Source organism: Sturnus vulgaris, chromosome 21 (genome assembly GCF_052056855.1).
Source record: "Sturnus vulgaris isolate bStuVul1 chromosome 21, bStuVul1.hap1, whole genome shotgun sequence".
NCBI classification, from domain to species: domain Eukaryota; kingdom Metazoa; phylum Chordata; class Aves; order Passeriformes; family Sturnidae; genus Sturnus; species Sturnus vulgaris.
In genome coordinates, this window is record NC_142263.1 from 2,988,539 (window position 1) to 3,011,663 (window position 23,125).

The window sequence follows — 23,125 nt, forward strand, 5'->3', positions numbered from 1 at the left end:
GGATTTCCCCCCCCTCGGTGGAATCCCCAATCCCCTCCATCTGTGCACTGCAGTGTGTTTTGCACAGCTCTGAACCTGCCTTTTCCCAGGCTGGTGGGTGGTTTCATCCCTGCTAAGCCTTGGGCTACACTCAGGGATATTTAATTCAATGAATGGATGAGACCTTTCGAGATCCTCCCACCTGCTGTGCTCCACGAAATCCCAAATATCTGCTGGGTTTTGAGGGGGTTGGCTCATTAACAAAATCCTGCTTGTCAGTGCAATTAGCTGGGCTGCCTTCACCTCTCCTTCACCTCTGGGAGGTGAACCCTGATGGCTCCTGGTGTCTGTGACAAAGAAGTCACTCCAGTTTGGACAAGGCCATGCAGGGATGAGGGAGAACCTGCCTGGGCACGATGTGGGGCTGGGGGGCTTGGGCAGGATCCAATCCCCAGCTCCCTGGAGTGTCCCTATTGCAGCTGCTCTGCCAAATGCCACCTGTCCCCTCCAAAAAGGCTGCAGGCACCGGCAGAGTGTCCCACCCCCTGCCAATCCATGCTGGGCACGTCCCTCCAGGTGGGCAGGGAAGATTTCTGGGTGCTTTTCCAGCTTCCCTGACACATCTCCAGGCTGCAGGGAGGCGAAGGCTGGCGGCAGCTTTGATCTCCTCCTTTATTTTTACATTAAAGAGACTTTGGAATTGCATTCCCTGCCCAGCTCAGCACCAGGGGAGCTCCCAGGGAATGGTCACCACCCAGACCGAGGGGAGCATCACTGATGCTCTTTCAAGCAGCACCAGCTGCCTGGCAGGAGCCTCTCCTGATTAGCACAGGGAAAAGCAGCGTCCTCCTGGCTTTGAAGTTGGCTTTTCCTCGTGGGAAAGGAAATATTTTGAGGAGAAGATGGATGGGTGAGGCAAAGCACCCAAGGCAGGACAGGGCAGGGAGATGTTTCCTGCAGGTAGGGACACTGGGTCAGCTCCAGCCACACCAAGCACTGACAGATGGCCAGTTTGGATGGATACTGGGAAGAAATCCTTCCCTGCATCAGCCCAGAGAAGCTGTGGCTGCCCCTGGATCCCTGGAAGTGTCCAAGGCCAGACTGGACAAGGCTTGGGGCACCCTGGAACAGTGGGAGGTGTCCTTGCCCAAATGAGATGATCTTTAAAGTCCATCCAGCCACCTTCTCCTGCTGACTGAGGGGTCCATGCACAGGTCTGAGTTTGGGGAGGGCACAAGGGGCTGCACAGCACCCAGGCTGGCAGGAATGGGATGGGGCAGTGCAGCATTTCTGTAGGGAGAAAGGCAAATCCGGCCCCACACATATTTTGGTGCATCCCACAGCTCCCTGCTGCCTCCAGGATAAACAGCCCTTCCCAAGGGAGAAGCAGCTCCCAGAGCCCTGAGAGAGTGGGGGTCGAGCCCTCCCTGTCTCCTTCCAGCAAACAACTCGGCCAACATCCCCTTACAAAATGATTTCCATGCTTGAGGAGGATGCAAACTTCAAAGCCTGCAGTGAAAAAAATACCCACCAATAATAACAACAAACTGGAGGCTTCCCAGCCCCACCAGCCTGCAGCACTTCCAGCATGACTAATGTTTTCCAAGTGAAGTAACAATAATCCACGGTGCTGAGTTTCCCATCACCCTGCACACTGCACACTACAGGTGGGCTCTGCCCCTCCTCACCCCTGAGCAGGACCTCTCACAAGGCAGCTTTGTGCTCCTGGCATAAGAAAAATCACAAACTCCCAGGGCACCTGCAAATGAGGAGGGTGGGATTCCAGCCACGGAGCTGGCAAAGCCCTGAGTCCTTGGAGAAGGATGCAAAAATCCTTTCTTTGACAGTGAATCTTACAGTAAATCCTGCAGCACGGCCCCAGATCAGTGTGGTGATGAAGCAGCTGAGGCTGCCCACAATTCCTGCCCTCATCCATGTGGGACAGAGGCCAAAACATGAAAAATCTTTGCATTCAGAGGTGTCTGCTCCCTGCAGAGCATCATTCCAAGCTCTGCCCCTGCCCACCTCCATCCTCACACAACCTCTCCCAGCCCCTGGGAGACACTGAATGCACAGCCTGAACCAACAAAATCAAATAATAAAATAAAGACTCACACTCTTTGCTGAGTTGGACAATAATTCACAGATGCCTCCAGCTTTCTCACAAAAAACTCAGCTCTGAAAGGGGCCCAGAACTTCCCTGAGGAGATTTTCTCAGCAAGGCACGACCCCAAAGCCTCAACGTGTGCCCGTGAGAGCTGGTCATGAAGAAGTTAAACCCAAACCACAGCAGCCCTGCAGGCAGAGAGTTCTGAAGCTCATGGTGCAGCAGGACCAGGCTCCTCAGTGTCACCCCAGCCCAGGCTGGCTGTAAATCACGACTCAGTGGCTCTGGAGGTGATGGATGCATGCAGGGCACGCACACTTTGCTGGGGGATAACTCTGCCCTGCTCTGCTGGGAGCAGCTCCAGGACCCTCCTGTGGGGCTGAGCATGTGGGGAATTGTCCCTGGGGTGGGGAGGGACAGCTGGCACAGTGCTGAGGGAGGGGAAGGGCCCCGTGTCCCCCCGGGATGTCCCCCCTACCGCAGCGTCTTGCGGATCATGTCCTCGTCGGTGATGCCGTAGTAGGTGAGGGTCTCGTTCCAGGTGGGGTTCAGGGTGTTCCTCAGCGTTTTGGTTCTCAGCTTGTTTGCCTGGAAAAGCAGAGGAGGTGGGGGTCAGTGGGATCAGCCCCAGGAAGCCATTTGGGCAGCACAGGTAGCCCAGTTTGGAGATGAAGGTGCAGTGGGCGCTGTCACTCTGCTGCCCCGGTGCTGTAACCCAAATCCACCCCTAATGCAGCAAAACCAGAGGGACAAAACACAGCAACTCAGTCATCTCCAAACCAACCCAACCCCACATCCTGCATCCTGGAAACAGCCAGCAAAGTGGGAACCTTGGCAGAGCACAGACCAGCATTTCATTTAAGCAGTAGGAGAGAGTAAGGGAGGGGGAAAAATCCTTTTTGGATTAAATAAAAAACGCTGATTTGCTGTTCTGGCTGTTTGTTTGTGCTCCTGTTCCCAGCACAAGTCTTGATCCTGCCTGACTCCAAACAACTTCCTTGACAGGGGTTTTGTCAGCACCAGCAGCTCCTTCCAGCAGCTCTGCTGAGCAGGATGGGGACAGCAGGGTTTGTGTCCCCTGCATGGATGGGACATCCTGGCACAGAGCCACTCCCCAGCTCAGGGGATATTGATCTCCTCACTTCTGGGGAGAGCAGAAAAAAGAGTCTGAGGCTGCAGACTGGGCTTCTCCACCAGGCTCCCAGCCTGGCACAGCCTGGCAGAGCAGCAATTTTCCCTCTAATTAGGTGTCAGACAACTCAATCCCTGCCTCAGCTGCTGCTGGGCATAAGGAACTCTCAGCACAAGTTCTTGTGGATCTTTATGGGAAGCTGCTGCATTCCCCACCTTGGATTCGCCAGCCCTGAGTGACCAGGACAGCAGGGAAAGAGCCCCAGTGGATCCCACAGCCTGCTCAGATCTGTGGGCACCTGATCCTAATCCCTGGGGCTCCAGGGACTGGGAAGAAAAGTGAGTTTAGCCACATGGTGAACATCACTCAGCTGCTAAAGCTGCCCTGGGAAGGGGCACGAGTGAGATCAGAGGAGCTGAGCTCCTGGAGTGCCTTTTTCTCCCATCTGGAATGACTCAGGAGTCAGCAACCAGCTCTGCATGGGGAATGAATCCAGCCCTGCTCCCCACACCCACAGGTGCCTGAGAGCCCAAATTTGGGACAGGAACACTCGACAGGGACTGTCCTGCTGCTGGAACAGCAGTGCAGGAACATCCAGCCCAGGATAAATCCACAATTCCTCCCAGACCTGCTGCCCTCTCCCAGGGCAGATCCGGGCAGCGCTGTTTGGAACCAAGCACAGAGATGGGCACAGGGGGCAGGGAGAGGATCCCCCCATGGATCTGCAGCTCCTGTGTCCCCTCCCCTCCTGCCTCTCCAGAATCCAGCAGCTCCAGCAGAAATGCTAATCAATGGAATTGCAAAACATGGAAATGACTGATAATATCCGTGATGAAAGCGCTCCCGGCTCTGTGTGCAGCGGAAACTCAGAGTGTGGTTAAAAACTCCCTCTGCCACCCTGAACATTAGGAATTAATCCAAATGAACTGTAACAAGTAAATACACCTCCCCCCCAAAAAAAAAGGTCTTTCCTTTCGTGTGGAATAAGAGTGCAATTAATATTCCTAACACACACACGGAGCATTTAAATTCCACATCCCAGTCACTTACACCCAGCTCTCACCACACATCAATATCTTTAATTACTCTTCTCTCCAGCAAGCTCTGGACCTAAGGAGATGGAAATATTTCCCTTATGATTTATACTCTGTTTTATTATGATCTGAGGGGTTTTAAATGCAAAAGAATAAGGGCAAAAAAGAAAGGAAATTAAAAGGGCCCGATTTGTTTATAGCTGAGATTGTTTCACTCAAAGCAACCCGGGGGCTCCTGGAATGCAGCATTCCCATCCTGGGCTCCCAAGGTAAGGAATCAGGGCTGGCACCTGGCTGCCAGCCAGTGGTTTCCCAGAAAAGGCATTTTTCATCCCTATAAGGATGGATTCAACCCCAGTTCTTAGCTCCTGCTCTCTCTGAGCACCTGGAATTTAATGGTTAGTTTAAGGTTGTGAAGCCCTAAGATTTTCCAGGTCTAAAGTGAATGGGTGAAAATGTAGAAGGACTTGACATCCAGTTCCATACAGTTGAAAACTCCCTACCATGGGATCCTGTGATCCTCTGATATTGCAAATCCAATGATTTGACTCTGAAATGTAGCACAAACTACTTCAGGGACAGGGGTGTGTCTTATTGTTAAGGTAATTACTGAAAGCCCAAGGTCAGCAACATGGATTATACCTTCTAGAATTTTTTTGTAGTTAATACTTGATTTCTTGGATTCTTTTGCAAAAGAAATTGCATAGATAATATAACCATGATTTTATCATACTATATCAGATTTCTTTTGGGATTCAAGCTACTGTTCTCTCAAGAGATTCAAGGTCTGGGTGCAGCAGCCCACAGCCCCTGGGTGAGGAGCTTCTCCCAGGCCTGAAAAAGCTGCACCCCCAAGAAAAGGAAGGAGAAATGAAAAGGTTTCTCACCTTACTGGCTCCAGGGAGCAAGTGCAGCTTGACATAAGGATCAGCCAAACCATTGTGGTCCATTGGCTTCAGGCCCTGGAGAGGGAACAGCAGAAAAGCAGGAATGAGGATAACAGTGGGATGCTGGGCAGGCAGGGTAAACTCCCTGAGCTCATCCTGTTTCCCTGGGCTGGTCCATGGAGCAGCTGTGGTTTCCCCAGGATTGGAAATGTGTGGTTTCCCCAGGATTGAGGAAGGAGGGGAGTGTGGATTCTGCAGGATCCGGGCTCAGCATTCCCATTTGTGGATTCCAGGAGGGGCTGGGGGAGCTCCTCACCTGCACGTGGCACCATCCACTCCTCCCTCCCAGCAGCCGACTCTGCCACCCTCATCACGATTAATTTGGGGGTGAAGCGAATCAGAGCAGTGATTTCCCAGCTTTGAAATTACAGGGTTCTGTCATTTAATAATTGCTTCTGAGCAAACACACACCTCTGCTGTTGTGGTGCCACTTCCAAGCGCTCCCAGAGGGTGTGATAGCACCTACCTACTCCCAGTCATTAAGGAAGAACAGCTCCAGGCCAGGGGGAGGCTGGTGCCAGCCAAATGCTGTGGTGCTCACAGAGAAATCTGGGGTTGCAGCAGCACCAATCCGAGGAAACACTCGCTGGGGCCATTGCTGATGGGTTTTCTACAAGACCCTCACAGCTCTTGAAGGATGATGTGGATCAGGTTTGTTGTAGTGATGCCCTGCAGCTGGACCCTGCTTTGGTCAGAGGGAGGGTACAAGCTGTGCCTCTGCTCCTCTTCTAAACCTCCTGAAAATTACCCAGGGGTGATGCACAAACCCAGCTCAAAGTCACACCTGCACAGACTGCATGGAAAAAAAACTCCACAGGGCAGGGAAGCAAGTCAGGAGCGTGAAAAATGGAGCTTAATATTCACCAGACCTAAGTAGAAATGAGAATGGCTCCATCGTGGAAGTCCTTGGATTATTTCCAGCCTGGCTGTGGGATCCCTGCAGGAATTATTGCTGGGCTGGCTGAAGGCAATCCTGTGCCTGGATCAGAGCAGGGCTTCTCTGCAGAGGTACCCATCCAATCCTGCCTCCAGCCTGGGCATGGGGACAAGGCTGAGGGATGCTGAAGAGTCCTCACACCCTTTTTGTGAGGAGCAGAGTGCCTGGATAATGAGTGTGTGCAGCTGCCAGGGATCCAGCAGCAGGGAAACATTTGTGTGGACTGCTGGAGGAATGGCTGAGTGCAGAAGGAATGCAATCACCCAGGATTTGGGCAAATCCAGGAGGGAAATGCCTGGGGAACCACTTCCATGCTTCTCAAGTAGGGAATAGCTCACCCAGCCTGACCCACAGCACCGCAGGACCCTCCCTGAGCTGCACAATTTTGTCCAGGATGCTCCTGACCTTGGGAGTGTCTCTGATTTGGAGCAAGGGCTCTGCTGCAGAGACAATCGTGCTGCCCTGGAGCAAGGGAGGCCAAATGGTGCCCAGCACAGAGGATTTTGCTTCTACAGCAGAGCCAAAAGGATAAAAATATCAGCAGTGAATGGAGGTGAAAGGGCTGTGCTTTGAGTGCAGCCTCTGGGGTGATGTCTGGTCCAGGAGATGATGAGGATGGGGCAGACAGGGCAGGAGGGGGCTGGGCTGTTCCCAAACTCTGGAAGGAGACTCTGGAGCACAATCCACTCCTGATCTCCCCAACTTCCCTGGTCAGAGGTGCCCAACCTGCCCGGGCTGCACAGCAAATGAAATCAGAACCAAGCAGGCAGATTCCCAGGAAAATGGATGGAGAATGACAGGCAGCTCTGTAATTCACCCATCAATTCAGCTCAATTAAATTACCTTCTGAGGAGGCTATTAAAGGCTTTTTTAATAGATGTGCTATGGAAGATGGAGTGACAGGAGCCTGGAAAATGGCTCCTAATGTCACGTCTACCTCCCTCCCGTGTCATTTGATACGTGTTTGGCACAAACAGCTGAATTTAACAGGGCCCTGCTCTGCAGGGCTGCTCCTGGGGGGGATGATGGGAGCACCCACATTGCTTGCCCTGCCTGGAGGGACCACCAGCCTGCAGCTTCTCCAAGGGAGATGAGAGGCAGAGAGGGACAAGGCACAGAGGGCAGAGTCTCCCCTCAGATCCAGCTGTGGCTTCCCCCTGGCTCCAACCATTCCTGCTGCTGCACCCATTTATGGAGCTGAGATAAAGTTTCATCTTTTCCCTTCCTCTACCCAACCCCGGAATCTCTGCTGCAATCCTACAGAACCCTCCAGCTCCCTGTATCCCAGGCTCTGCCAGCTGCTCCCCGTGCCAGTGACATTTAGCTAATCAATAGGATTTAATTACAACTCGGGCTAATCGGGCTGCCGATTAATGCCACGCTAGAGGCGTCCAGAAATCACAGGAGATGGAGTCGTTCCATCCTTCACCCCACAACGAGCTGCCTGCCCAAAAACCAGCCTGGATAACTCCCAGGCTGGATTCTGAAAAGGGGGCAAAACTGCATTTCCACCCTGACAGCCCAGAGGAGCCAGACAGCTGGAGGAATTTCCCTGCAGTGATAAATATTTATGAGTCAATACATAAGTAATGCTCAGTGCAGACCTCCAGCACTCGCCCGGGTTGGAAGGGAGGGGACAGCCAAATGCTCAGTGGGGTGGAAACTCCTGGGTGTTTTCTGAGAGGTGCAAGGAGAGCAGCCCAAGGATGTGCACCAGGCCTGCCTGGGGCCAGGAACTCCTTCACCATTCCCTACAGCCCCCTGAGGTTTGTCCCAGGCACCTTTCTCCCAAAAGCAGGAGACTTGGATAGCACAGCCTGTGCCATGTGCTGCATGCCCCTATAAATCCCCTATAGCAGGCTGGGCTCTGTAGGACTGAGCACAAAGTGAGACCCTCAGCGAAGCCATGGCATGGCAGGGCACAAAACCAGCAACCTGCACATTCATCAAATCCTTTTCCATCCTAAATTCTAGGAGAGGCTGATGCCCAGCTCACCCCAGCTCTGTCCCAGGCAGGACAGCAGAGATCCACACAACCCCAGGGCCCGTGCAGGGCAGAGGGAGATCCCTCCTGCCAGCCTGGCTGCTCCTGCAGTCCAGGAATGAGCTTCCACGATGCCCTGATTTATTCTTCTATTGATCTGAGCTGAGCTAAGGCATGTCTGAGTTCAGCCGTGCCTGAAGTGTGACAGGCAGGGCTGCTGCCAGCACTGAGAGCCATCAGGGCGAGGTGGCTGCTGCCAGCCTGGCTGCTCCTGCCTTTTCCTGGCTGCTCCTGCCTGTTCCTCTTGTTCCTGTCTGCTTTTGCCTGTTCCTGCCCCTTCCTGCCCGCCACCACCTGTCTGGTGCCACCCAGAATCTCACAAATCCTGCTGTGAACTTCTACTCCTCAAAAACCCTCTCAGAAATTCCCAGGCACAGCACCAGGGTGAATTCCCACGTGGAGTGACTGTCCCAGCCTCCAGCAGCTCAGGGCTGCAGAGCAGGGAATTGTTGGTGGAGCACAACAGGTTGGGTTGAACCTGCTCCCCAGGAGCTGATAACAGGACTCGTGAGGAGCAGCAGCAGATATAAAAGTGCTGGAGATTAAAAAAAAAAATAGAGAGAAGTAAAATAAAGGGAGAGAGAGAGGGAGGGAGGTTGTTTGGGGTTATCAGAGAGAAAGAAAAACGTGTCTCACGTGGCTGAAATAGCCCAGGTTTGAATGGCTTCTGGCAGCAAACGAGGCTGCAGGAGCTGCTGGAGTTGGGAACATCCTGAGGGCGTTTTTCCTGGAGGGAAACAGGTACCCAGGAGCTGGTAAAGAACATCCCAGCACTGCTGGGGCTTTTCCCCCATCTCCTCCTCTCCAGCTCTACTTGTAACACCCCCAGAGCCAGCAGTGGGGTCCTGGCCCTTACCTTTCTGTAGTCAAGTTTTGGCAGCTTTCCCCAGGCGAGAGATGAAATGAGAGCGAGCAGATGGCAATGTAAATAAAAGAGAAAAATGGGAGAATGAGAGCAGAATGGAAATGAACAGGACTCGAGAGCTTGAATGTCAGGGTGGCCAGGGGGGCTCTGCCCTCCCCAGGGGCAGGGGTGATGCTGGGGTACCCCCACACCCCGTGGGTGGGCACAGCAGGCACCAGGGCTCTCCTTTGCCAGCCCTGCCCGTGCTCCTGCTGCTGTGAGATTTATCAGTGGCTGCCCAGAGCTCTCCTTTCCTCCCTGTCTTCCACCCACTCCAAACCCAATTAGAAATCTCCTCCTTGGCACCGCTCCCGTGTGCGCCGAGGGAAGCCTGACCCAGAGGCTGCCGTGGATTCACAGGAGACAGGGAGGGAAAAGCAAAGCCCAGCAAAGGGCTCAGCCCTGCCCTGGCTGTCCTGCCTGCGAGCTGGGGGTGCTGCCCGTGCCAGGAGCAGCTCCGGGAGTGCTGGGGCAGATCGCCCATCCCCAAAATCCAGCTTTGGTGCTTATGTTCCAGACATAAAGAACGCTGGGGTGGGGGCTGCAAATAAACCATGGAGGGGAGAGGAGCATCCTATGAAGGCAAACAGAATGGTCTGACCCTCAGGGACTCAGTTCACATCCCTTTCTCCCGCCTTCTGTAAAAACCCTCCATCCCTTCTCAAGATCTGCAGGGATTGAGGTTTTTTTCTCCCCATCCCACCTGAGAGCCCTCGTTTCTCTGGGTGATGCACGGAGGAGCCCGGCAGCCCCAGCAGCACCTTCCACATTCCCTGAGGCACAGCCAGCACCTCAAGTTCCCCGTTCCTGCTCCCAAATGTGCAAAAAGCCCCTAATTGCCTCAATCAGGCAGACGGCAAAGGCGCTGAGGCGCAGCACTTTGGGGCCGTGATTAGCAGCATTTAAAAGAGCCATTTATAACCCGACAGCCGGTCACAGCAAATAACAACACCGGGATGGGCTGCTCTGAAAAGCATCAATCCCTGCTCGTCACGGGGGATGAGCAGCCGGCTCCCGACTGCTGGGAACGCCCTGAGAGGCAGGGAAAGGAGAGGGCAGAGGGCTTGGGATGGGAGTGGAGCTGGAAGCCGCTGGGACCAGGGATGCTCGGCACAGCCATGGGTGGGATGGATTTCCTGGCACAGCCATGGGTGGGATGGATTTCCATGGCACAGCCATGGGTGGGATGGATTTTCCTGGCACAGCCATGGGTGGGATGGATTTTCCTGGCACAGCCATGGGTCGGGTTTCCATCCTTGCTGTCCCCAGCCCGGGGCTGAGCCGTACCTTGGCTTTGTTGATGGTGCAGTGGAGAGCGTTGTTCTCCTGGTCGTAGAGCAAACTGAAATCCAGCGTCCCCAGCGTGGCTGCAAGGGAGGAGAGATGTGATTAACCTGCAGCACCCGGCAAACACCCGGCAAACACACACTGTTCCCTCTCTGAGCACGAAAGGAGCGCATGGAGATGCTCGAGAACGGGCTGCAGACATTATAAAACACAAAACATCCTGCCGGGAGCCCTGTTATGAAGCGTGGCTCCGTGCTGGGAGGCTGGTGGCCATTCCCAGGTTGGCTGGGAGAGGAGTGAGAGGGATGAGTGGATGCAGCTCGCCCAGCACTGCAGCCACAGGCTTTGCTTCCATGGCCTTTCACCTGGGTTATCCCATCCCTCAGCAGCCTCAGTGCAGCCAGCAGCTTCCTGTCCCCCAGGAGATGCAGGGTGTCCCCCGGGAAGATTTGGGAATGGCTGGGACACAGCTGAGAGCTGCTGTTGGCACATCCTCCCCTCCAGCGCCGCTGGCATTCCCAGAACGTGTATTTGTATAGTGACACCTTCAAACAAATGAGCCACCAGTGGGATCCCTTCCCAGCTCCAATCTGGCTGCAAACTGTAAATTAAACCCAGTGAGGATGGAAGTACTTTCCTGGTTAAAATGAAAAACACCAACAGCTTTTAATCAGCACAGTGCTCCTTTATGGCATCGGCAGGATCCAGGAGCTGCAGCATCTCCTGGGATGGGACACAGGGATGGGGCAGGGGAGCAGAACAAAACCAGAAGAGCCTCAGCAGCAAAAGTCCTTTTGATTTGAGAAATTCTTTCCCTTTTGGATGATCTGAGCATGTCTCACTAATCCAAAGCAGAAGAAAAGCCTTAAAAAGACAGGCTTCCCAAAAACATGGCTGAAATTCTCCAAGGCTCCCAGGCCTGATTTGCACACCAAAGCCTGGCCTTGGAGCAGCCTCTCTCCTGGCTCAGCTTTACCTGCCACCAGCCTGGAGCTTCCAGGGTGGCTCTGGACCCAGCAAACCCCACTTTTCCGTGCCCACCTTCCCAAAAGAGTTTTGCCTGAGTGCTGCCCTGCCACCAGGCAGCATCCCACGGCTGTTTCCAAGGTAACTGCACCTTCCCTCCGTGTTCCAAACAGGAAAAAAAAATCCAAAATAAAAATCAGAACAGTTTTGCTTAATATCAAAGCAGGGTTTGCTGCATGGGGGGGAGTTGGACAAACTTTATAGCAAGAAATAAGGTGCTTTTTTTTCCCCCAGCATTGATAGCAGCAAGGCACCCACGGAGTTTAAGGATATTCAGGGGACTGAAACCTTCCTGCTGCAATTTCACAGTGATCTCCGTGCCCAAAGCAAAGGAGCTACAGGTTTGCCTGCTGGCAAAAAAAAAGAGAATAATTTCTCCCAAGCAAATATCTTGAGTTCAAAGCGGAGTAAATACCCAGAGAAATTTCTGCCAGAATAATGTACCCCCCTCGTTGAGCAGCAATTTCATGGCAAATTATTTCCTGGTCTGGGTAAGTCACAAATCAGAGAGGTTTTACCTGCCAGGGGAAGATGAGGGGGTGAGGCCAAACCTGCTGTACCTTGTGCATCACCTCTGGGTGTGGCTCAAACGAGCATTTCCAGAGCAATTCCCAGCTAAACCCCCTGCACATCCCCACGGGGAGGAAGGACCAGCAGCGTTCTGGGTGCTCAGCTCAAGGATGGCAGCACAGTGAGAAAGCACCACGAACCAAGTCAGCAAAACTTGCCAGATCTGCATTTTTCACTCAAGAGCGGAAGATGAAAGCTCCGGTTTGGGAGCCTCATCATTTCCACCTGCCCTTTAATCAGAGCTTCCTGCAGCCCCACGGCTCGGCCCTCCGAGTTCAAGCTGTTATTTTATTTTTATCACAGAAGGGGGCCCTCGGTTCAGCCTGCTGGATTTGGCAATTTATAAAACAAATTAAAAAGCTTGGCAGGCAAACAGAGTTCGGCCAGGAAATACTGACAAAGCCCCAGCCTGCCCCAGGGCCAGGGCAGCGGGGAGCCCTGCTCCAGCAAGACTGACAAAACCTAAAATCACCTTCAGACAGCAGCAGGAGCTTGTTCTGCAGGTGGGGACTCAGGTCCTGCTCCCAGCTCTGGCAGTCCAAGCACAAACATCCATCAATTCCCATTCTCCCCAGGGCTGCCAGGGCACGGGCTGGGCTGCAGAGCTCCAGCCCTGGCTCTGCTCCAGTCCTGCAGGGGTTTTCCTCTAAGCAGAGAAAGGTTTTTTTGTGGATGGTGAATCTCAGTTCCCAAGGAAGGCTCTGCCCTTGAGCAGAGGGATGTGGAAACATCAGCACAATGTGTGCTGATTGCTTTAAAATGTGTCTGTTAACGGGATGGGGAAAAGTTGGGGTTTGGCAGCCGAGGAGCTGGAGGTGAGCACTGCCACCAGAGCCAGCAGATGCCCAGGACTCAATCATGGGACACATTCAGGACATGGTCACAGCCCCACAGCCTCTGGTACATCCTGGGAATGCCCAGCCAGGGATGGATCCAGCACAGCCATGAAGGCACAGACGAGGCTGGAGAATGTGGCAGGAAACCTCCAGCTACACCAGGGGTGGGAGCCACCCCTGCAGGCCAGCAGAGCACCCTGTGAACCCCAGGAGCCCCATCCCTGCCCTGTGCTCCTGCAGTGGCCACACAGGGGCTGGACAAGCCACCAGCATCAGCCAGCACTGTCTCACTGCTGCCACTCCTGCAAACCCCAGCAGCACATCCAGCCCTGGCTGTGGGAATCCTGCATCCCCAGCTGGCAGGATTGGGCCCAAAACCTCTGCAGGGCAACCTAATCCCCCTCCTTTAATTGCTTTCCCCCTCCCACTCGAGATGCAGCTCGATTGTGATCTTAATTAGGGGAGCAAGTACCTAAAAAAGAAAAGGGCAGCAATTAGACTCAAAGCGATGTTACCAGGATTATTTAACTCGACTGGGCTATTCTGAAGACTGCCCTCTAATCACAGAGACTGCAAATAAAAAATATAAATAAATGCCTTTGTCAGGCATTACAAAGGCAGCTTGGCACTCTCCAGACAGCAGGCAGGATGTATCATTATTATTACGATTATTCTGCTCCAATGATAAAATAACCATCAGGAAAACTGAACTCATTAGCAGGTTCTGACCCTCTTCCCTCTCCATGAGCTGGGGGAGATTGATGGGAAGGGGCTGGCCAGGGTCTGGCTTTTAACACAAGCTCTAAAAGGAAAAATAAATCCGACTTGCACGGGAAGGTGGCCTCTTCTCCCACTGACCTTTGGGGGGTTTTGATTAATTCAGTGGGCCAGGAAATTATTAGAGGGCAGCACAAGCAGCAGATGTGGCCGTGGGCTCGGCCAGGCCCGCAGGCAGCCCGGCACACCCAGCAGGAATTTATTGTTTATTGCTGACATTCCAGGGTGAGGCGAGGCTGGAGGAGCTTCTATTTATACCTGTGGGATGAGAGGCAAAATGTGATGATAAATTTGTGCTCTGCTCCCTTCCCCAGCCCCTGTCCTTGCAGGTGCTGGCTGGCAGATCTGCCTTCTCCATAGCCTGGGATGCTCCGAGAAAAAGAGTTTTTCATCCCAAGATGTGAAAGAGGCACTGACACTCCCAGAAAAATCTTCAGCAAAGCCTGGAAGTGATGATGGAGCACACTCCTCATTTTCTCAAGGCAGGTGTGACTGCCATTAGAAAGCCCAGCAAAGCTCTACACCAGGAGAAGTTGAGGTGTGCACACAAAAACCCCACTATAGAACTAATTAAAAAGAAGTCCAAAAGCCTTAAGTCCCTCTGCTTATCAGCATTGCTGCTCCCAAGATAATCTGCTCACGGATTTTGTGCCAGGGAGATCAGAGTGGAGCAGTAAAAAGACTGCTGGGGATTGTCTGGATTAGCTCTCCCTTACAGAAAGCACAGGTTCAGTAACCTTCAGACTGGGTATTTTTTAATGCACTATAAAAGATAGGTCCCTATTCTTCCATTGCTTTAATTTTCCCTTGCAATGGAGATAATTTTAAAGGTCCTGAAAGGCAGCAAGCAATTCTGTGCACTTACAGCCCCATATAAAATGTTGGTAAATGACTCCTCAGGAGGAACAGAAATTATCTCCTGCCATTTCCAAGCTGGGCTGCTGAAGAACATTTTGCTGGGTGGCTGCTTGTGTGCTCCTGCCTCCCTGGAGTCCTGACCACATCCAGTGGCACAGGATGGGATTGAGGACTGGTTCCATGAGGTCTGGAAAACCCTCAGGGTTATCCCTGGAAAACAGCACCATCAATTCCTGCAGCTGGGGCTGAGCTCACCCAGTCTGGGCACAGATGCACTCAGGATGCTGCTGGGCAGTCAGGGATGGATCCCAAGGGTGCTGAGCTGAGGAGCTGCAGGCCCTGAGGGCTGCAAAGCCCCTGATGGCATCACTGACCTCTGGCATGAAGCTCCAGCCACGGCATTGCTGTGGGAATCGTGGTGGAGGCAGCTGGAAGTGGGACATGTCTGAAAGTTGGCTTTACCATCAGCCATTCCATGAAAGCAGATCCTCTGGGAGGTTTTGGGACATGTCCCAGGGGCAGCACAGCATGTTGGGGCACGAACATTCCCATCAGCATCACAGGACTCTGATCTGCCAGCAGGGCAGGACATGCCCAGTCCTACAAAAAACCCCAGCAGGAACCAGATCCAGCAGGAGACCTTCCCTCCTCAGCAGATCCATGGATGTGGCTGAACTCAATAGGACAAGGAGCAGGGAACAAACACAACTTTCCTCTCTTGCAACTGTTCCCTGCCTGGCCGTGGGTTTTTCACTTAAAATCAGCAGCAATTAATATTTCTTCATTTTGGAGACACGGTGCCAGCCCTTGGTAAGTTCTGAAGCAGGGAGCTGCTTCTTCATGAGGTTGGTTGATGGATGCTCATCAGCTCTTCTGTCTTCTCCAGGAGGAGTGTTCAGAGGAACACTTATCTGCTCAGAACAGTTCAGAGATGCAATTATGTTTTACAGCACTAAATGGTCCCTGATGTCAGCAGCAATTAGACTTTCAGCAATTTCAATTTAGAGATGGCCTTCAAATCTCTCCCGCTCTCCTCCTTTAATGAAATACAGTATTGCAATTAACAACCCCCCAAAATTGCCTTCAGTGTTAAATACAAAGAGGAGAGATCTGGGAACCCCTTGAGCTGGAGCATGGTGGAATAAGGGTGTCAGTTCTGTCCCTCCTCCTGCCCCCTGGGGCTGGGGAAGATGAAGGGCTGGGCAGGCTGTGGGAGGAGGGAACCTCGTTATCCTCGTTATCCTCGTTATCCTCGTTATCCAGGCTCCTTCATTAGCACAGGAGCCAGAGGCCACAGCCCATATGCTGCTTCCGTGGATGTTGGAGGAGGGATGCCCGGACAGACCCTGCTCCCCCTCGTGTGCTTTCCTCTCCTGGTGCCCCATGTTCACCTCCAGCGCTTCGGGGTGTCCCTGGCTGTGGGCAATCCCTGGGGAGAGGAAGGCTCCTCGAGAGATGGGGATGTGCACCCTGGATCGTGCCGAGATGGCCAACAGCAAAGTGTGAGAGCTCACCCGCACCAGCACATCCCAAATATCCATCTATCCCACGGGAAAGCAGAGAGGGGCTAATCCAGAGTCACCCCATCCTTTGGGATACCCCAGAGCTCCCCTGGGACACCTGGCTGTGACACTGCCCAGTACCTGCACACATTTCCTCAGCACAGGCAGCTCGGGCTGTGCTCTGCTTGGCAAAGCCGTGCTCTGCTGAAATCACAGAGTTTGTTTAGTTTCCTGAGTGAGAAAAATACATCTTTTGGCCTTATCTGGATTGAAAAGACGATTCAAAGCTTATAAATAGCAGTTGCAGCATATGCTGAGGAGCTGCGTTTCAGAAGTAAATACCCTGCTCGTTCGTCTCCTCTGCCTCCCCCTGTCTGGCCAGAAGCACTGCCAGGTGACTTGCAAACCCTGCACCCCTTCAGACCTTCCTTCTTTACGTCTTCAAGCAGCCAGTAATTAATATCTCCATGATGGCTTTGCCTGCCTAATTATCTTCTTTGCTCAAAATAAGAGTCTTCCTAAATAACTTGCGTGGCGCTGCAGGCGTCACGAGCTGCCGCGCACCAGGACTGGCCTCTCAGCTGCACTTTGGAGAAGTGGTTTTCGTGCTGCTGCAGCTCCAGAGCTCAGGAAGCTGCTCTTCCATGAACAAAAGTGGGCAGGAGGTGGAATTGGATGGGTTTGTGCTCACAGGAACAGTCCCAGAGTGCTGGCGGGAGCGGGATGGGGCAGCATTTCCAGGGATACCTGCTCCCGCTGCAGCCCGTGGCTCCCAGGCTCTCTCCTCACCTGAAAAACCAGAGCCAAACACCTTTGGAGGAGGGAAGGAATTCCAGTGTGACCAGAGCCTCTTTCCAAAGCCAAAAAGCAGCTCAAGGAACGGGGCATTTCTCCAAGGGCTGGAAACTTGATTGCCTGTTAAAGGAGAATGGCTGCTCCCTCCGGTGCTCTCCTCTGTGAGAATCCTGGCCGTGCTCCCTCTCCGGGACTGTCTCTACCTCTGCTCGTGCAGATGATTCAGAGACCTTTAAAAATCCCTCAGGTACGAATTCCTGGTGGTGCTGTGGAGGGGAAGGTGCAGGCAGTGGAGGGGCAGCAGCATTTGGGTGCAGTCGGTGGAGATGGGAGGCGAGAGGCAGCTCCTCGCAGGTGGCACATTGCCATCTAGCTGGCATTTGCTTCTTTTCCTTGCAAACCAAGTTTCCCTGGCACTGTGCTGCCCGACTGGGTGGGAAGCATCTCTAGGGACCTGCTGCTGTCACAGGGCACCAGCCAGAGGAGCCAAAGGTGAGGTGACAGTCACCAGGTGTCTCCAGGCAGCAGGAGCAAATTCCCCCTTCCCAGCCTCCTGCCTGGTCCTCTCAGCTCACAGCTGACGCTGATCCAACAGCACCAAACCATCCTTCTGCATCAAATACACATTTCCCACTTCTCCTGCCTCATTCCTTCCACCTCCTCAGCAGTTCTGTTGGGGACAAACCCTCTTCAGGAAGAGTCCTGCTTTGTCCAGCACAGGGCACCGATGAATCCCTCTGCCAGGGTGTCCCAAGGGCCCTGGGATGGCAGGAGTTCCCACCACAACCCTGCAAATCCTCACAGCAGCACTGCTGGCAGGTCTGATGGGAAGAGCTGGCTCCATGCAATTCCCAGTGATCCCAGAGCCAGCCCAGATGTCTCCACTCATTTTCTGCTGTGTTGGTTCCCTGGCCCTGCCTGCTCTCTGCCACTCGCTGCATTCAACAGGCTGCTGGTGTCCAGAACCACAAACCTGAGCCTCCCATGGCGGCCCCCACCTGTCCCCCCCACCTCAGCCAGGTCCCTGCCCATCTCTGGGAGGATTCCACCTGCCTCCCACAGCCTGGGGGTTCTCAGTCTTCCAAAGCACCAATTCCATGTACTCACATCCCCCCTGCCACATCCCTGCTCCCTGCAGGTGCCAAACCGGGGTCAGACCACCCTGCTTGGATGGGAGCAGACACTGCAGCTCCCAGCAGCTCCACAGACACTACAAGGTTTGCTGGTGGGGTCTGGAACACGATTCAGCAAAGGATTAAGGAACAGGGTGAGCTGCAGCAGGGCCAGGAAGGACCTACCCTGCCCACTCCTCACAGCCCTGCTGGGGTTCTGGAATTCGGGCTGGGATGGCAGCTCAGGTCCTGCTGGAAAAACGCCAGAACTCCCAGGCTGGAGCAGTAACTCCAGGCAGGAAGGAGCTCGGGGAAACCCAGACAATTGCTGCATTTCTCCAGGCAGGGGCAGCTCTCCTCCTCCCACCCAGCCAGCCAGCAGCATCGCCTTGGCGTCGGAGAGGGAAACCTACAGGCAGGTGGGACAAACAGGAGGGAGCCGTTCAATCCTCCTCCTCCTCCTCCTCCTCTTCCTCCCGATGGATCCTGCCACAGCACAATCCCTCTCCCTGCACCTCTCTGAGGAGCAGCTCTGAGGAGTGAGGCAAGATGTGCCTGGCAAAGCCTCGATTTGTGGGTGCTGCACCCAGACTCTGACACCCCCATCCCCAGAGACCTCCTGAGCCCCCTGAACCCCGTGTGCCACCCAAGGGGACTGCCAGCACCGAAACCCCGGTGCTGTCCTGACGTGCAGGCACAGACAGGTTCTCCAGGGGACATTTAGTGCAGGTGACTAATGCAGCAGCCCTGAATCACCCTCCAGAGAAGTGGGGGAGCTCAACCACGCTCCCCAGCGTAGCTGATGGCTGGAGCCAGGCTGCACGGATTCCCTCCCTGCTCCCAGCCTGGGGAATGGGTACAGGCAGCTCTGATTTACAACTTGGCTGCTAACCATGGGGGAGTGACAGTCTCATCGTGCACACTGATGCCAGCCAGTGTCCTCAGGGTGTCTGGGCCACCCCGTGCTGTCCCCAGAGATGTGACACCAGCACTGCCACCTCCCTGCTCTGCTCCTGGCACCGCTGTTTTACCAGCCAAAACCCCACCACACCTCTGGCAAAACAGCCTCAGCAGTTTTGCCTGACACCTGTTACGCTGCAAGAAACACTTCCTAACACCAGCCTGGGTGAGAGAAACACCCGCCGGCCCCGGCACGGAGCCAAGCTGCTTCCAGCATCCAGGATCCAGCATCCAGGATCCAGCATTGCCGACGGATAAATGCAGAATGCAGCGCCCTGGGCAATTTCCATGCAAGTCACCCAGAGAAAACGCTGCACTCTGGAGCCCCGGGTGCTTTGGGTCTCACACACCCCCCTGGCCCTGCAGCCCTGCTGCTCCCGTTTCTCCTGCCACGGTGAGCAAAGACGAGGGGATAATTAGAGCAGCAAATGAGCCAAAGCCGGTTAAAGTCCCCGTTAACTGCCCGGCTGGGACAAACGCGGCTTAGCAGAGATGTTCTCCCTGGCAGTGCCAGAGCTGTCGCCTCTGCACGGACAGCGTGACCCCGGCAGCGGCACGGCCAGGGAGGGTGTGCCAGTTTGGGGCTGGCACCCAGCAGCAGCCTCTGACACAGGGACAGCGGTGCCACCCTGCAGCAGCGCAGCCCCTGGGGAGCCCTCCTTGGGGTCACACCCCGGGCTGTGGAATAAATGACAGCAGCCCAGTGGCCGGCAGCGATGGCGAGGCAAGGCTGTGACATTCTGCAAAGGGAAAGAAAGCCACAGCCTGGCCGGCGCTGGGCCCTGACCAGCTCAGCCTCCCTTTCCCTTCCCTCCCCCCAGGACGAGCACGCAGCAGCGCTCAGCAGCTCCCACTCCCTTCTCCTCAGCATCTCCCGGCTCCAAACTTTGTGCTCAGCCCCTCGCAGGATCTGGCCACCGAAGGCTGGGCTGAATGGAGCCCTTGGGGTGTCTCTAACTCCAAGAAAACCGGGTTATCCCGGTGGCCGTGGCAGAGCCACGCAGCAGCTGCCTTGCAGCTCCACGGCGCCGGGTGGGAAGGACGTTTTGGGTGGGGAGGGGTTAACCCTCGCTGCAAACACCTGCAACCACCACAACCAAAGCCTTCTGCTCCAAAGGCCCCCCTGGTCTCCTGCAGGGCTCTGCCTGCAGCCGGCCGTGAGGAATGGAGGGATGGCACGCCGGAGTTTGCCGAGGGAGAGGGCAGGATGTCATTCCCGACAAATCTCCCCGCTGTGGAGCCGGGCGATGCTGGAGCCTTATCGCCAGCTCATCAGCAGGGTGGCTGGAGCAGCCTGCCACCACCGAGCCGGATTAAAGGGGTCTGAGCCCAGCCGGAGGGCTGGAGGCACGAGCAGGGACGAGGCAGAGAAGTGCACCGACCACGACAGCAACTGGTGGCTCTTGGGAGACTTCCCTACTTCGGGTTCAGCAGCCAGCCTGGCTGCGGCACGGACACTCCCAGGGCCCCCCTGCACCCCGGGAGAGCCTCCCCGGCTACACCTGGGGGCTTCTCACGGCTGCAGCGTGATCCCAGCATCGCTGCAAGGCTGCCCCAAGATGGGCAACCAGCCCTAACACCCACCCTCGCCCCCAGCACCCCGCAAACTCCCATGGAAACTTAACAACTCACTGCAATCATCGGACTCGTAGCCCTCGGGGTCCACCAGCTCCTCGGGCGCTTGGCTCTTGGCCGGCTGCTCCGCGGGCGTCGTTCCGTGCGCTCCGAAGAGCTGGTCCACATCCTCCTCATCCTCCCGGGGTGCCTCGCTGGGGCTGACCGAGGGCTGGCTGAGAGCGGGGCGCAGGGCGCTGCTGCTGCGGCCGACGGCGGCGGGGAGCCCGCGGGGGAAGCGGGGGAAATAGTCGGAGATCTGCTTGATGGGTTTGATGGGGCCGGGGCAGACGTCAATGGCCATGTGCTCCTGGATACTTATGGTCATTTTCTCTCCTTTTCGGAGTGTCATGCATGCGGCTGTCGCTGCCAAGCTCCCCCCGAGCCCGGAGAAGCCCGGACCGTGCGGGTGTCAGTCAGGAGAGGGAAGTTTCAGCCGGGGGGATGCGGAGGCAGCTGGGCAGGGAGGCTCGGGCCGGTCCCTTAGGTGGTTGTCGCGCCCTGAGCCTCGGTGGCCGCACGCATGCTGCTGCTGCCAGCCCTGGCGCTCGCACAGCCCCTGATCCTGCCAGCGCTGCCTGGGAATAAATGAGCGAGACACAGAGACGGATAAGAGGCAGGGGGTGGGCTCTCGGGTGATGTCACCAGCTAGCAACAAAGCGGTACCAAAGCAGCGGAGGAATGAGGGCTGTGGCCGGCCTGGCCACACGGCCACCAGCGTGGGCAGCCAGCTTGCCAGCCCCTTCCCCAGCACGGCCCCGCAGCCGCGGGGGCAGCCGGCACAAGTTGGGGTGATGGGGAATGGGGAGGTGGGCTTGGATCCATGTCCCTGTCAAAGCAGGGCTGGTCCCTGCCAGACCCCTCCGGGGGACTGAGGTCACCGGGCAGGGTCAGGAGCCATCCTCCTGTTGTGTAGCGATGTGGAGGGGACTGTGATAGCCCCCCGGGACAGCCCCAGGGACCCTGGCAGCCCCCCTGCCCTCCCAGATCACCGCGGGGAGACGCTGTGCCACATCCTGAGCCAGGGCATGGGTGGCATCACTGCCCACTCACAGGGACAGCCCCGACTCGGATCCTGCTGGCCCAGCTCACAGCAATGTCCCCTCCAGAGCTCAGCACGAGCTTCTGGAACTGGGAACACACCAGGGACTGAAGCAACACAAGTGGCCTGCTCGTGGCCAGGGTGGCACAGCCTCTGCCAGCTGGTGAGTGGCTGTGCCATGGGGCTGGTACAGCATCACAGCATCACACAGGAGCAAGGGACAGTCTGGGCCAGGGCTCAGTGCCACTGTGGCCATGCTCAGCACCCCTCCTGTTCATTCCTGGGCATGGCCAGGGCCCCAGCACCAGCCAGGACAGGGACAGACTCCTGCCACAGGCTCCCTGGAAAATGCTGAGCTGTGCTTTGCTCAGGGAGTTGGTCTCAAACTGTTTATACTCACTTCCCCCTGTGTCCAAATCAATAAATCTGTGGCTTCACAAGCTACTGGAAGTGGACTTTTCAGCAAGGAGTGCCAGAAAAGAAGCCCTGTGAGAAAATGATGCAAAATCCTGCCCAAGTAACTCACCCTGCCCAGGAAAACGTGTCTGAAGTATTTCAGAGGAGCACAGCCAGCTCTGCTGGCTCAGCTCTGGGGGGTGTCTGGTGTGAGGCTGGGACACTTGGCATGCTCTGGTCACCCACCACCGTGCCCAGCTGCCCACAGCCAGGCCCACCAGGTAACCTGGCACATCCCTTAGCGATGCACACACAGCTGCAGTCTCTGCAGCCTGGCACGCAGGTGACTATTAAAAACAAAGCTCTGTTCTTCAGAGGATTTCCCCCAAATCCCAACAAAATGACACCCAAGGCTTCTGTCTGCAGCAGAGTTCAGTTTTCATTCAGATTTTGGTAAATGTTAATGCACGACTTTGAGTCATAACATACTGACACCAGGCAAACGAACCTAATTTACTCCTCACAGGGAAGTGAATGTTTCTCCCCTGAAGCATCCAAACTTGTCACTGCTCTGTACCTAGACATGAAGCACATCAGAGGATGATCTAATGACCTGGGAGAACAGGAGACAGCTCACTGCTCCTTTGTGTCCCTGCCATATTTTCACTCCGGGGTGGCTCCTGCCTGTTGCAGGTCTAACAGCAGATCCAGCCTCAAACAGTTTTATCCCCTTCCCATACACAAGGACTTCCAGGACATGAATTCAGATGGAAATGCCACCTGCTCTGCACGTGGAGGCTGAAAATCTCGCAGGTGGGTTGATGCTGGGTGGAAATATCACAGCAAGCACAAGGAGGTACCTCCAGATTTGAGCGTGCTCATCCACACAGGCTCCATCTTTGGGTGCAGCATCCAGGATGTGGTGTGGACTCAGACAGAACGAAGCAGAAATTGGGCCTGATGCCCAGAAAATAGCAGCAATTTCCTCTGAGAAAGGGCAAATAAATAAATAAATAAATAAAATCAAGTTATGCGTGAGAGCTTAATGCCGTTACTACCATTACAAAAGCATCATCATTCCAAATGTTTCCTCAGAGAGCACAAGACCCAAATAGGCAAAGATTGTTTTACAGGATAGAAAAATCAAGGCTCTGGGAATTAAGGTGAACCTCTGAGCTCTTCTTCCTGCTGCATCCGGAGCCCACAACCAGGATCAGGGCCAGCAGCACCCACTGAGAGATGCTCAGCTCACCCAGGGATTCAGAA

At 55.0% G+C, this 23,125-nt stretch overlaps 1 protein-coding gene across 1 annotated transcript in view; it reads right to left on the bottom strand.

Annotated features, from left to right (window-relative positions):
• DOC2B (double C2 domain beta) overlaps positions 1-21,006 on the bottom strand; it is a 30,158-nt gene extending 9,152 nt beyond the window's left edge. The window contains exons 1-4 of the mRNA XM_014876497.2: positions 20,440-21,006; positions 10,372-10,451; positions 5,140-5,214; positions 2,565-2,674 (exon numbers count right to left, since the gene is read on the bottom strand). Of these exons, the coding sequence (XP_014731983.1) occupies positions 2,565-2,674; positions 5,140-5,214; positions 10,372-10,451; positions 20,440-20,773 (599 nt within the window). The 5' untranslated portion in view covers positions 20,774-21,006. The remainder of the gene's footprint in view (positions 1-2,564; positions 2,675-5,139; positions 5,215-10,371; positions 10,452-20,439) is intronic.
• Between the last annotated feature and the right edge of the window lie 2,119 nt (positions 21,007-23,125).